Raw genomic sequence first — 14,337 nt, forward strand, 5'->3', positions numbered from 1 at the left:
AGTTTAGGGTTCATCCACTGGAGTTGGGGTTGCAATTTCAACCATCAAAATATCGCCAAACAGGCAATGGCTTCATTCAAATGTTGAAGCAGTTTTCACCCGTCATACCTTGACGGACGATTTTCTAGTTAGAAAATAATAGTTTTTTAAAAACCGCGACAAAAGGTAAGCGTTTCATAATCAGTGGCGGATTTGCCATGAGGTAAAACTATTTTAGCCAACACAGTAAGGTTTTACTACAGCCCCCCCCCCTAATATTTCAATCGGGCCGTGACTGATACATGTAAAAATATGTACGTTAAGGTGTAAATCCTATACTGCATATTGAATTGTTATATCTTCTAATTTTAATATTAAACCAGTGTCTCATAATGGAAACTTTTAACTTTATACAGGTTTAATTTTTGCCGAAGTTGCTCGATTTTAGATCAAACATTTTTTTTTTGAAAAAGTAATTGTAATCTTTCGTGTGGTTTTTTTGAGCAATCACATTGCTTATTGTTCTCATTTGACTGTTTTGAATTCCTATGATTTTATTTTCCCCCCGCCTCCCTCTGCAGCACCACCGTCCCCTTCCCGATGCTGCTCTGCTAGCGAAAACCGGCTCCAGGTTGCGTCCATATCCTTACATACGCATACCCACACTCATACCTGCACACAGACAAACACATACACGTACCCACATACTCTTGCCTGCACACAGACACAAACACATACGCCTACACACACACACACACACACACACACACACTCGTGATTGCCAAAAACATAATATGAATTCCAGATGTCAAAGTTCAAATTATTTTTTTTTTTTGCCCTTTTTACCCCACACTCTCCTAACTATTTGTATCAGAGATATATTTTTGACCCGAAAAGAAAGTTGAAGGAAGGTTAGGAAAGAGATCCAATTTGAAACGTGATGGCTTTTTTTTTTTTTTTTTTGCAAACACGGCGATTAATGTATTCTTGAACTTTTTGAAAAGCTGTTTTAAAACGCGATGTTACTGAAATTTTACACTTTAAAACTCATCCAAAGAATTAAAAAGCCTACTCTTAGACCTACTACTATACTTAAGATTGAATCATTTCTCGTCCTTCAGGATAAAAGTTGTCAGAAATATGAAATTTTTTTTACCATTTTGTAATTTTAAGTACAGAATACGATTTAATTTCCTGAGAACTCCGGTCAAAAGGAAACTTTGCCTTTATACTACGTGATATTGCATCACTGCGTGAGTACCCCAAGAGTATTACATCTTGCAGGATCTGCTTGGTGTAATATCGCCACTTATGGGTTAAAATAATACATTATTTTCTCCTTTAATTTTCGATAAGTACAATGGTGGGGTTGGATATTATTTTTAAAACTAAACCTTGAAATTAATATTTTATTATATCGGTAGAGACTGATAAATATCAGAGATATTCAAAGGTTGAATAAATGAACAGAGATGTGATTAGTTATAAAATATCTTTCGTGAATTTCTGCTCTCGGTTCAAGAACAGCATTTTTCCTTAATTATATTTCATTGCAAAGCAGGCCCAGATTTGCGTACCCGCAGGGTGTGTGTGGAGGGGGGAGGTTCTACGTCCTGAAGGGGACCAACAAATTGAGAAAATTTTTTAAAAAGCCAACACTAAATTTTATTAACGTTGCAAATATAAACTGCTGGCCTCTGGGAAGAGGCCCTACAAATTTTCGTTGCAGGGGGGGCCAAAGTTTATAGATCCGGGCCTGTCGCAAAGTATCGGAAATGCAATAAAATGTCCCCATTGGGATCAGGGGCGTAGAAGGGACCTGTTGGCCTTCTGAAAGGGGGGTCCAATATTTTTAAACCTAGGCGTGAAATATAGGGGTAAACAATATGGAGGGGAGTTTGGAAAAGTCGTTTGTGACGGGTCCCAATATTTCTGTGCACGCCCGTGATTGAGGTGAAAACCAAAAAGTTCAACATCTTGAGGCCAGGGGCGGCATTTCAGCATTTCGTTTGGGGGGTAGAGTTTCTTAAACATGAATTTCCTCAGTACGGTATAAAATAAATATTGATTAACAGGAAGGAATAATAAAACGGTTTTAATGTTAAGAATAATTAGGCTTGTTAAGAACAATTAAAATTTTAGCGACCAAATCTTCAAATTTATTTTGTAACAAATTATCTCACAAAATATCTCGGTACTAGTTTTTATTTTTTAGAAAAGCTTTAGTCTGCTATTTTTGTGGTCAGGAAGAACAGAAAATTTTGTAATATTTACTCAATATCCAGTGTTTTGCTTTATTTCCAGTACAGCTAAAGATGAAGGTCTTGCTTACCACATTTCGCTTCGAAAGTAATTCTCTAACCTCCTGAGACACAAAAGTCATCTTTAAAATGACTGACCAGATTGAAATACCAAAAACAATGGAAGCAAGAAAGTTATGTTAAAAAACACACTTCCTTCAGATTCCTTTTTAAAATAACCAAGAAAGCTTTTTAAATTGGGCTAGTATTTATTTTGAGTCATTAAAAGGTAAAGTCGTAATTCACAAAACAATTACTCTTCCCTCATGCTATAAAATTTTCTTGTAAGTGCAGTGGCGCAGAGAGGGGGGGGGGGTGAAAAAACCCCCCCAGAGCCATTGGTTTTAACATAAACGCAAATTCTAATGCAGTAGGTTATGCATATGAAAGGGCTGTTTTGATCCCTTCAGAACGTATTTTTCACCAAAAAAAAAAAATCCTCCAGAAGATATTTTTGATCAAAAAACCACTCCAAAAGGTATTTTTCATCAAAAAACAACACCCGCCCCCCCCCCCCCCCCCAGAAGGTATTTTTGATTTAAAAAAAAAAAACCAGAAGGAATTTTTGGCTGCGCTAACGCTATAAGTGTAATATTTTCTTTTTCGTTTTCTATAACCAACCTACATAATATTGAAGTAAAGACCAAAGAGAAATGTATCTCATCAAATCCTGCCTCAATTTCTTGAGAAACTGAATTGATTATTTTATTCAAAATATTAATTCAATAATTTGACTACAACTTCATGCGGGTTTTGTCACTTCTTCTACATTAGCATACAGTAAAAACTGTTATAAAAAGTTCTGTCAAAAAGTTCTACACTTGGTTCAAGTATGCATGAGGGCGAAAATTACAAAGAGTGTCAGTTGTCAATCCAATAATTGCTATTGAAATTTTTATGATAGAGTGTAGCATTGTTCAGAAAACGCTGCGCAGGAAATAAAGTAAACAAAAATTCAAACAAAGTCGTACATATTAGATTAACATTAGGTTTTCTATCATCGAGAACGTCGCTTTCCAGTAATTCTTCCAGGGAGCTATTATAGGTTTAACTCTTGAATACCATTTGTGTCTCTCAGAGATTGTCAAATAAAGAGCCTGAAGATATATTTGTTGATGTGAAAGTATCTTTTGATGTGGGAAGTTTTTCAAAAAGAGCATATCTTAGGAAAAAGTTTCTATGAAAGCATATAATATATCGAGTTGCAATGTGTTTCAAGTACAGGGAAACAATGAACACTTACTAGCTAAACATTAAGTTACAATATGAGCATTAAATTTATGTAAAATGACATGGAGTTTAAGTGTAAAAATGGCGCAGTCTCAACACTGTACGGGCATCTCATACAAGATGCACCATCATAATATAGATTATACAATTTTTAAATATTTAATCTATATGAAGAGATTACTTCTTTAGTTAAGGCAAACCATTATTCTCCATCAGTTTTTTCTGTTCTGAAAAGCAGGCAAATGATTTTCTAAGTTATCTAAATTGAATTTATCCTTTTTTTATTATTCTTAGTGAAAGATTTGAGAGTGCGACCGCCCCCTCTTGACCCCCCTATTTGCCGCCCCTGCTTGAGGCAGTAGCACCCCCCTCCTTCAATCCATGGATGATAGTGTCCATTATAGAAGTTATAACAGGCTGCAATGCACAGCTTTAACAGATGTGATAAGTATACCATTTGTGTGAAAAGATCATTTGAGGCAGTGAGCAGCAAAATGATGTAAGTGGCAAAATTGAAAATTCGGAGATGACCAGTACCCATGGTAGGTGAACCTCTCCACTGTCGTGGGGCAAGAGATGGCACTAGTAGCCCTGGTAGGTGCTGCTTTACAGAATGAATTAGAAAAAAAAAATCAATGAAAGCCTACCAAAGAGCTAATCTTTAAGCCCGTTTTACTCAAAACTTAAAAATGTCCACTTGCATCCCTTTGCTTTTCACTGCCTCCTTTGTGTTCAATTTATAAATGAAGAAGGGCGCTCCTATGTAGGGCAATGAATAAAACCGGTAATTATGAAAAATTAGCTAATGAGTAACGTGTAGGAAGAAAAAAAAAACATGTTTCTGCATCAAAACATCACACTTTTTTTAAAATAAAATTTTATTTGAAAACAATAGTCTCAGCTGTAGCTTTTAATGGTGGCACAGGATTATTGCACCAATAAAAATAATTTTCATATCATGATTTTGGTTGCAAAAATACAGTTTTATGACATTCAAAATAGATTTTATTTACACAAGAATAAATTTTATATGAAAAAGGTCTGAATATATATCTTTTCAGGTAGCAAGATTACTTCTAAGGTACAGGAACTTCACATCACACACGTTCACGTTTGGCTGTTCAGATAGACTTTAATTCATCAAATTACTATAAGGCACCCATTTTTCAAGTCATATTTTACTAATAATATACAGAATGAACAATAGTCCTATTTCTTTAATTTACATGACGTTTGTGGGGGATGATTTTCGCATGTTCGCCAAGTCTGTCACCAAACTCGTTTAGATGTTGTCGATCCACATCAATACTGTTATATGGGAAGAATTTGGTGTTACGATCAACTTCCAGAGAGATTTTGCTCAGTGTATCATACTCAGCCGTGTTTGGCGACAAAGTTGGCGAGCATATAAAATTATAAAAGCCCCATTGATAGTTGAAATTGATATATCACAGTACAAATAAACATCTTTGCATTCATTTTACATGCGAAAATTTAGCGCGATAAAATTAATATAATAGAGCAATATACAATATTGGCAAGTAATACTATAATGACTTCACACAAATCTATTAACAACATACATAGTTTTACATATGTACAATGCTACATGATGGCTGTTTTCAGAAGTCGCGATAGACTCGAAATAATTGTCTACGACGATGATTTTTCTAGAATTTTCTGTACTTTAGCACAAGATGCATTTTGACAAAGGATCAGCAACATAGGATTTATAAATATTTCGAGTTGCGTCGTGTTGGTTGATTTGAGAGGGCTACCCTCTCTCCCTCACAACTTACTAAAGGAAGGGAGGGCATCAAAAATGTCCATTTAAAAAATCTACCAAATGAACAACTTTCTGTTAGTGAATGGATCAACTACAGTGTTTCTTTTCTGGTTGCGTTATACTGGAGATAGTCGTAAAAAATCAGGGCAAATTTAGCTTTGGGTCTTCCCCCCCCCCCTCGCCCCATACACATAATTTAAAAAATAATAATAAAACTAACTCCACAATCAATTTAAAATAAGAAATATTTTGTTATTTGAAAACAAAAAATGTCCCACTGAAGATTATAAATCTTTTTGGACTAATTATCTCTAGAGTAGGTTTAAAGTTTGAGATGTTTCCTGCAGGGTGGTGGGATACTTTTTAACGCCCCTCCCCCTTACCAATATTCCTGCAGGGTGGTGGGATACTTTTTAACACCCCTCCCCCTTACCAATATTAAGATTCTGATGCCTCAAGAAACTGTAAAACAAAATCATTTAAAAATTATTTGCGTTTGGCCATTCATAAATTTGAGCTTGGAGGACAAACATCGGCAATTCTACTGTTACAGATGAATCAAATTATGCAAAACACTCTACAAAGACTAAAAAAAATTATTATTTTTTTTCACTGCATGAAATTTTTGAAGAACATTGACTCTACTTCCATATCATGCAATTAAATTTTGACAATGTCCATGCACAATATTCAAATAATGTTTCTGAGTTTTACTGCATGTTGTAGAAGTAGAGTTCATATTCTTCATCAAGATCATGCAATAACACAATCTGTAGGTTGTTTTGAGCAACAAGTGATGAATCTTTTTGAAACTGCCCATATATCCTAAATGAGTTAAACTCTCACAACCAACACGACGCTACAGGCAATCAAAGATGCTTCGAGAGGTCCGCAGAACATTTTGAGCAAGTCTTCGCTTCGAACCGAAGGCTGCCTGTCCACGAGGATGGGAGTAACAAAAATAAAATCTGAACTCGAATGGCGTCGATGACACATCTGCCATCAAAATGGCGGCTTGTCCTGGCCATCGATGGCCCCAGCAGCTGTTTTTGAATACTGATCGCTGGAAGATCGATGGAACCGGAAGGAAGAGAACGCCCTCTTTCGCTCGATGTCTGTTCTCTGGTTATATTTACAATTTATTCGGCATTGGCTCTAAACTTGGCTGAACTTCAAACCAGCTGAAAGATAAGAGGCAAAAAACAAAACATTTCAAAACAATATAAAGTTACTTATATCAAAACTCATACCAATAATAATGTTAAAAAAGGATGTAAGGGGCAAAATTAAAAAGTTGGAGAAAACCAGTACAAATGGTAGGTGAACCTCTCCTCTGCCTTGGGGCAAGAGATGGTACTAGTAGTCCTGGTAGGTGCTGCTGTACAGCATGATTTCCACTGCTCTTAGATTTTATATCTAAACTGAACCCTTTACCACTTGTATTAAGAACAAACAGAGCTTGAGAAGGATCCTTCTGACGTTTTTCAGAGTTTTCTTTACGCTTGAATGTTTTAGCATGCTGCCTCCATTGCGAAAATCCACTATTGCTTATGGGCACTGAACAGTGGCAAAAATGGCAAAAAGCGGTAAAATCATCTTTTCCTTTAGTGCACCATGCACCAAAATTTGTAGAATTAATGCCCTCTTGGTTCAACAACTCCACACGAAATGTTGTTAAGCGATGCGATTTCGCCATTATAATTCCACTTATTACAACAAACTACGTTTTAATATCATAAGGAACTAACCATTCCACGATCCCAAAATTCCACAAAAAGAAAAGATTGCAAAAAGAAAATTAGAACATTCCGATCAGAAAATGCACTGAATGCAAAAATATACCAACGAAAATCATGATGGAAAATAAAACAAACGGTTGTTGCCCCCTCCCCCCCCCCAAATGCAAAATTCTAAAACCAACTTCAGCATTGGTTCGCGAAACTCCACCTACTATAGAGTGACGTCACATTGCTGTAGCCAATGAGAGAAGTTGCCTGTTGCAGAATTTAGTCAGTCGAGTTTTTTAATTTGAAATTCGTTTGGGCATGTACTTTTAGCGAAAAATCCGATGTCAGAAAGTTTATTTACCGTTCTTTTTAAAAGATATATGGTATACAACGGGAATATAAGACATTTTTGAAAAATATAGGAAATATAGGACGATTTTGATGCTTTTTTTGAAAATATAGGAAATATAGGATATATAGGACTACTTCTAGCCCTGCATGTTTGACCCCCTTCCCCTTTGTCAAAGTGTCATACTTTACCTTACTCCTCTTCTTGTCACATGTCATAACTGTGTGATGTTCCTTTTTAGTCACCCTCTTTCTTCCCCTTGTCACAATGTCAAGAACCCATCTCCCTCTCAAGGCATGACATCCCTTGTGGATGACCCATTTTACAATATCATAACTTTGATTTGCTAAACAATTGGTTTGTACATCTGCTTATGTATTTTTCAATACTTAAATAATAATTAGACAAACTGACTTTTGCAGCTGAGAGTGGGTGGAGGGAAAAGCAATGATCATAAAACTTGAAAAAATAGCCAAGCACCATTTAAGCATGGTTTACTTCATATATGAAATGTCTTAGTCATCTAATAATATTTTCACCTTCATCTTTTATAACTTCTATGATCAATTTGTAAATCACATCTTTATGAAAAAATCAATATACGAAATTAATACATTAAAATCGCCCTTGCGACGAAGTTACGTTGTCGACCGAAGTATTTCAAGCTGCTGTCACAGAGGAGGACTATGTAGTCTTGAACTAAGAAAGAAGGAGTTCAAACCAAAATGAAGGACCCATCAAAAAACTTTCCTAAGTCGATCCCGGGTTGTTTTGGTTGTGTGTGAGGCCTAGCTCAGCTCACATGTGGGTTTTTTTCCCCCCTGCTATGCTAGCCGGAGTTTGTGGCTTGTCATATGTGTGATGTTTTAATCACTGTTTCCAAGTTTTGGATTGAAAGTCCTAGTAATGAAATGAGACTAGGTGAAGAAGTGCTTATTTTGTGTCCGGCAAATTGTCATTGCCGAGGAAAGGAGTTCCATATGTTCTATTGGATAGCTCACCGAGTCTTCTCGTGTGGATTGCCTGTCAAAATAAGTGTTGTGTTCCTGGAGTTTAATCCGATCAACTTGGTGTGTACCTAGGATTATCGACTCGGGACTCACTTGTGATATCATCTGCAGACTGGTGACTTTTTTATCCTTTACTCTATGAAACTTCTTTGCTGCGATATTTCGGGGGTCATATTAACGGGAATGTTTGTTATATTTTTCTAGTCATGTTTAAATAAATGAATTTTTCTGAAATATGCTTTTTGCTTGTCTCCAACTTGACATTTCACAGCCATTTAATGTTGGCTTAGTTTAATGCTCTTAAACAGAATATTGGATATCTAAACTTAAATTTTAATTATGCCAACAGCTTGTTATGAACAGTGGATCAGAAAGCTACGATGTGTAAACATTGGAGAATGAATGATTCAAAGGATGTGAAGTCAGTGCATGAGCGGATGGATGAGGTCATCTCCTGACAGGGTTGGCAAGTTTCTGCCGAGGCAGTTGAAACCACTGGTAGAAACCGGTTAAAACCGGCATGGCAAAAACCACTTTCTGCCGCATTTGCGGCAAAAACTGGCAAAAACTCACAAAATGAAAGATTAATTCTTGACATACAACTGAAAATGCATGGAAAAAATAATTAACCAAAGTACTGTAACTTTATTACAAAATTATCAAAATTCAAAATCAAATGTTACATTGTTTGGAACCTGCAATTGACTCTTAGAAAAGGTGGTTTCAAAAATCTAAACAGGTTCTCAATTTACTACGCACAGATGAGGAATTTTAGAATATTCTTTAAACAAAAGAGCTAGCAGACAATGGACATCAAGGAGCAAGCAATGTTCGTGAAACTTTCATCTATTGCATAACTGCTCCACCATGTAGTAACTGGGGTTGTAAAAATTTGACTAGAAAAATAAGTTTTGAGAAATGGGGACAGTTTGTTTTGCAAAGCTGTGATATTAGGAGATTCTAAGCAAGTAAAATTCTGTCACTTTCTTCTTGAAGAACATGACATGATAATTTCAATGCCAAACAATTTAGAGGAAGTATGTATAAGTGAGCAAATTACAATCCGTAATGCCTGTTTAATTCTGTATGTCACTCCTCTTTCCTAAGCACCCCGCCCCGTATGATTTTTTATCCTTTGTTAAATTAATCCAAATACTACAAGCCTCTGCAATTGAAAAGTTCCCTTTCTGAACTAAATAAAGGGTACTAGCATTGGATTTTATTTTTTAAAAAGATGAAATGATGTTTAATTTTTTAGTTTACTTAACAAATAACATTTATTAATTACTTGAGTTAAAGACACTTTTAAGTTTCTGCCGGTTTCTACCGGTTATAACCAGTTTCTGCCATTGGCACGGCAAAAACTCGTTTCTGCCGGCAGAAAGCCAACCCTGTCTCCTGATGATTCGGGGCAGATGGAATGTTCCAGAGGCTTCAGGTACGCATTTTCGGCATGACATGCTGCAACACGCAGTGTATTACATAAGCAGAAGGAATTGAGAGGGAAGTCACTTCTACTCACGTTTCTCATCCCTTCGGCCGAGGATCATCGTTCTTTTGAGGATCGCTCGCTTATTGAAACGGCGTCCCAAACACAGCATAGGAAATGGCTGTTATTTTTTTGGTCATGAGTGTTAGGGGATTAAATCTTTTTGAAACATGTTAAGGAAACTTGATAGTTAGTTGAATGCTGTTGAAACATGTTATGATTATTTTACTATTTGCAGCTGATGTTTATTATATAGTTCAATCAATTGAAGTTAGTTTTAAGTGACTTCTGTTCCTTCAATCTTCGGAGAAATTTTCAGACATGACACGAAGGCATCTGCTATTGGAGTTGACTCTATTTTTTAGAGTTATAAGCATAGACTAATAATAAGAGTAGACCGAGCTTTCCCAGACTTGCTGATGAAAAAATTGGTTCATGGATACATCATGTGACTGGTGGGAGGCTTGGCAAAAACTTTGGCAGCATGGTTGCTAGATGGCAACATTATCTATAGTTTGGCACTCGACATGTATTTTAAGATGTAATGTGTTTTCATTATAATTTTTTTTACAGGTGCAGAGATTGAACTGTTTTTCTTTTAGTTATGCATTATTTTGATATTAGTAATCAGTTTTTGATCACAGTTTTCAGTAACTTTTATTTCATTTGGAACTGCTACGTCAGCGTTGGCGTGAACGTAATGGCATAAACATTTTGCGTTAACACAAAAATGTACTAATCGGCATCTTAAATTGATATTGTAGGTAAAAATCTTACCATTTGCTGATTCTTTTTGGGAGCTTGCATCTTTAATTGACTAAAGAAAATGCACAATACTATCTAAACGAAAAACTCACTACATTAGCAAAATATTAACAACTTAGAATAACAAATTTACAAATTGGACTCCATAAAAGATCATTCTTCCGCGTTCCATCAATTCTATTTATTTTATTTCTCGCGGGCGTTGATCGTCTGCTACGATCAACGCCCGCTGTTGCTAGGATATCCACCAGTCACATGGTTTGGTTTATGAGCAGCAAAAGGGTTGCCATAGCTTGGTCTATTCTTATTATTAGTCTATGGTTACAAGAGTTAAGACTGCGTGGTTAGGCTAACACAGTGCTTGGGACCGGAGGAGCGGCGGTGGCCCCCGGTCCGAGTCGGAAAAGGGACCAGAAAGTCGACCAGCTACCGTGATCGCCGAAGAAGAAGAAAAAAGAAAAGCGTGGGAGCTCACCCTCGTCGTTGCTGTAGCAGTTGTGGCAGTGCAGCTTGTTGTTGCGCACTCTGACATCGGTGCCGCAGGAGCCGTTGCCCAGCTGCGCCTGGCACACGCAGCACTGGAAGCACTGGATGTGGTAGTACAGCTGCAGGGACTCGATGATCATGGCCGCACCCCTGCCTGCAAGAGTAGTCGTCATCATTTTCATCTTCAGAAATGAATGTCGCGTTCAATCTGCAGCTGAGCTCGGCAAGTACCAAATGCCGATAAATGCATGACTTTGATATTAGTATGGGAAATTGTGGAAAAAAATGAACATTTTCAAATACAGCAAAACTCTCGATGATCGGCGGTCAAATTTTTTGCGGCTCTTTTCATTATCATCTTTTATTTATTTAAACTTGAGATTGTGTTGTTGTTCACTTTTAGATTTTTTTTATATTCAATGTTAGTTGATACAACGTAGCAATGTCTTTAGTTATAATTTAAAAGTATGTGTGATAAGGACGAATCCGGAAAATTTTCAAGGAGGGGGGCGATTATTTTTTACTCTTTACTCTTTGGAACTTCAGTTTCTAAAAACTTTCAGAGGAGTGTGCTAAACCCCAACTTACGTAATCAAAGGTACCCTACAGTTGTGTTTCTTTTGAAAATTCTTCATTGAGAGCCCTTGAATCTACCTCTAATATCATCGTTGATCACCTAAAACTGAGATTTTGTAACTTCAATTTTGAAAAAAATCCTGTAGAAAGTTCCAGTCCCTATATCTCTAGACTAGAGTATAGAGTAGATGGACTACGATTTTGTTTCCAAGACTCAAATTTCGGGAAGAGCTCCCTTTCTCCTTACATCATCGTAGATGATGCAAAATTCCGTTGTTGGAACTTTAATATTGTAAGAAGAAAGTTCTTGTACTTCAACTCAAGGATCGCCCCTACCGCTATTCCCAAGTATCCGTCCTTGATGTGTGAGTGTTATCAACATTTTTTAGCTATTGTATGCACTAAGCAATATTTTTTACCTATATTTCAAATTATCCGTGGTTCTCACACTACCCTGTTCCACAGATAATCAGGATTACTAGCCCTCGCACTTACAATCCCCAACAGTCGCCCTTGAGTGTAGACTCTCTTTTACTGCAAAATGCATGCATAATTCTAACTTTAATTTTAAAGAAGTGTCATAAACTTCCCTGACAACCTAAATTTTAATTTAAAACAAAAAAAATCTTTTTTTTTTTAAAAATAAACATCAAAATTCACCAAAATTTTGTGAGAAAATATGTTAAAAAAAATATTTTAAAGTAAATTAGGTTCAAATGATAAAGAGAAACCTGGCAGACACACATAAGTTGCGTTCGACGAACTCGATTGAGAGCGACCGGTTAGTTAATCACGTGACAACTAATGATCACGTGCTCCAATCAACCAATCAACTGCTTAGAATGGTAACCGTCGTGGTAACCGGTTGATCATAGAACGATTCGGTTAGTAACCAGTTACTTACCGGTGAGTTTCGTCGAACACAACCATAAAAAGCTTTATTAATATACATAAAAAAGCTTTATGAGATATCATGTGGGAAAAACAGACTTCTGAGGAAAAGAGTTTTAAACAGCTGTGGTCAATAGTCATCTTCACTAGGGACCTATTTAAGGTTTTTTACGATGACTTGAAACATTTTTTTGCGGACGGTAATAAATACAGTATCTATTTGTTCAGAATTAGACCATGTATAACATATATTTTTTCCAGAAAATCAAAACTTTTGAAGCTTAAAGGTCCTTACACACCTTAAGCAACAAAATTTTGTTCATTTGTTTAATGAACTATATTTTAATGAATTAAAGGAGTTGTCACCTGTGGGATAAAAGACTGCTTCCCATGGAGTGGCCCTAAGACAATTTTTTAAAAACCAAGCAAATAAATTTTCATTGACTCCTAATCTTTCGGTCCCATTAACTTCCTGCACATCCATTCACTCGACCTTCACCTGCAGAAATCTCTTTCGCGGACTATCCGAGTGAAAGGAACACCTTTTCTGTTACCGAGCATGGCCCCACTTAATTCTTATAGGCCGTGACAGTGGCTGAAACTCATGGTAAAAAAGAGGGTGCTACAGGGATACCCTCTTTCCATTGATTGGTGGATGCAGGGGTTTCGTTCAGCGCCTCTTGCGGTCAAAATGAACGACGTCCAATCAAAAAAAAACAAGCTTTGAAACCTTAACATTGATTGGTGGATGCATGAGCTGCATCGGTTTAACACAGAAAAGTCACAAATTCAGGGATGAGAGTGGTCAGAAAGCAAAAAGAAGGAAATCCAAAAAAATTTCGTAAAAGGGATGATATCCAAACCCGCATCAAAATAGAACCTGCAGGGGTCGATCCAGGTTTTATTTTTTGGGTCCCCATTTTGTGAAAAGGAAAAATATTTTTGTGAAATTTCGTTATTTTTGTGAAAAAGCAAAATATTTTTGTGAATTTTCTTTATTTTTGTAAAAAAGACCTTCTCGTGATTTTTTTCTTGGAAAAGATTATATTAAAGCATTTTTAGCTGTCGTATCGTTATAGAAAAGCCCTAGACAGGTTTCAGGGGTGATTGCAAGTTCTTGAAGAATACCTGAAAGCTGTCAAGAGAAAATGCGCTGGGGGAGGGGGGAAGTAAGACCCTTAACATTTTATTTGTAATTTGACACATACATTACATTTATTGCTTTTTTTACAAATATACATATGCAAGGCACACTTTCTTAAGGTGAAAGTCTCACAACAGATTTCCTGTTTGCCCCTCTTAAATACTTTAAGAGCAATGAAAATTGCACATGCTGCTGAACGTAATGATAACTCCTAATAAATACAATATGAACAGACTCAAAGATATCACATATTTCTTAACACAGAAGTGAAATACTCATTCAAGATTCCATGTATGTGTTTGAAAAACTTAAAAGTAATTAAAACCCAAAATAATACTGCATCAGCATTCAGCGTTTAATTTTTTGACTTTTGACGTTCTTACAGAGTAGGTATTTCGTTTAAAACTTTGCAATAGGGAAGTTTTCGATTTTTCAATTTTATTTTTATATGATAGAGTAACATGTATGAACATCATAGGTGAAAAAATTTTTGCGATACGATAAGTAGTTTTTTTGAAATTAATTTTTAAAGTTGAAGCTCTTGTGAGGTCAAATGGCATAGGAAGTGACGTCATCCCCTCTTCCGATAAGGGAGAAGCGAAGGT

General features: G+C 36.3%; 1 protein-coding gene across 3 annotated transcripts in view; it reads right to left on the reverse strand.

Moving 5' to 3' along the window:
* Window positions 1-4,379: 4,379 nt before the first annotated feature.
* Window positions 4,380-14,337, reverse strand: part of LOC129216274 (LIM and calponin homology domains-containing protein 1-like) — a gene marked incomplete at its 5' end in the record, with an annotated part of 40,656 nt that continues 30,698 nt past the window's right edge. For all 3 annotated transcript variants that reach the window (XM_054850481.1, XM_054850480.1, XM_054850479.1), the window contains 2 exon segments: window positions 4,380-6,476; window positions 11,111-11,275. In XM_054850481.1, the coding sequence (XP_054706456.1) occupies window positions 6,451-6,476; window positions 11,111-11,275 (191 nt within the window).

Source organism: Uloborus diversus, chromosome 2, assembly GCF_026930045.1.
Source record: "Uloborus diversus isolate 005 chromosome 2, Udiv.v.3.1, whole genome shotgun sequence".
In the NCBI taxonomy this organism is placed as follows: Eukaryota; Metazoa; Arthropoda; class Arachnida; order Araneae; family Uloboridae; genus Uloborus; species Uloborus diversus.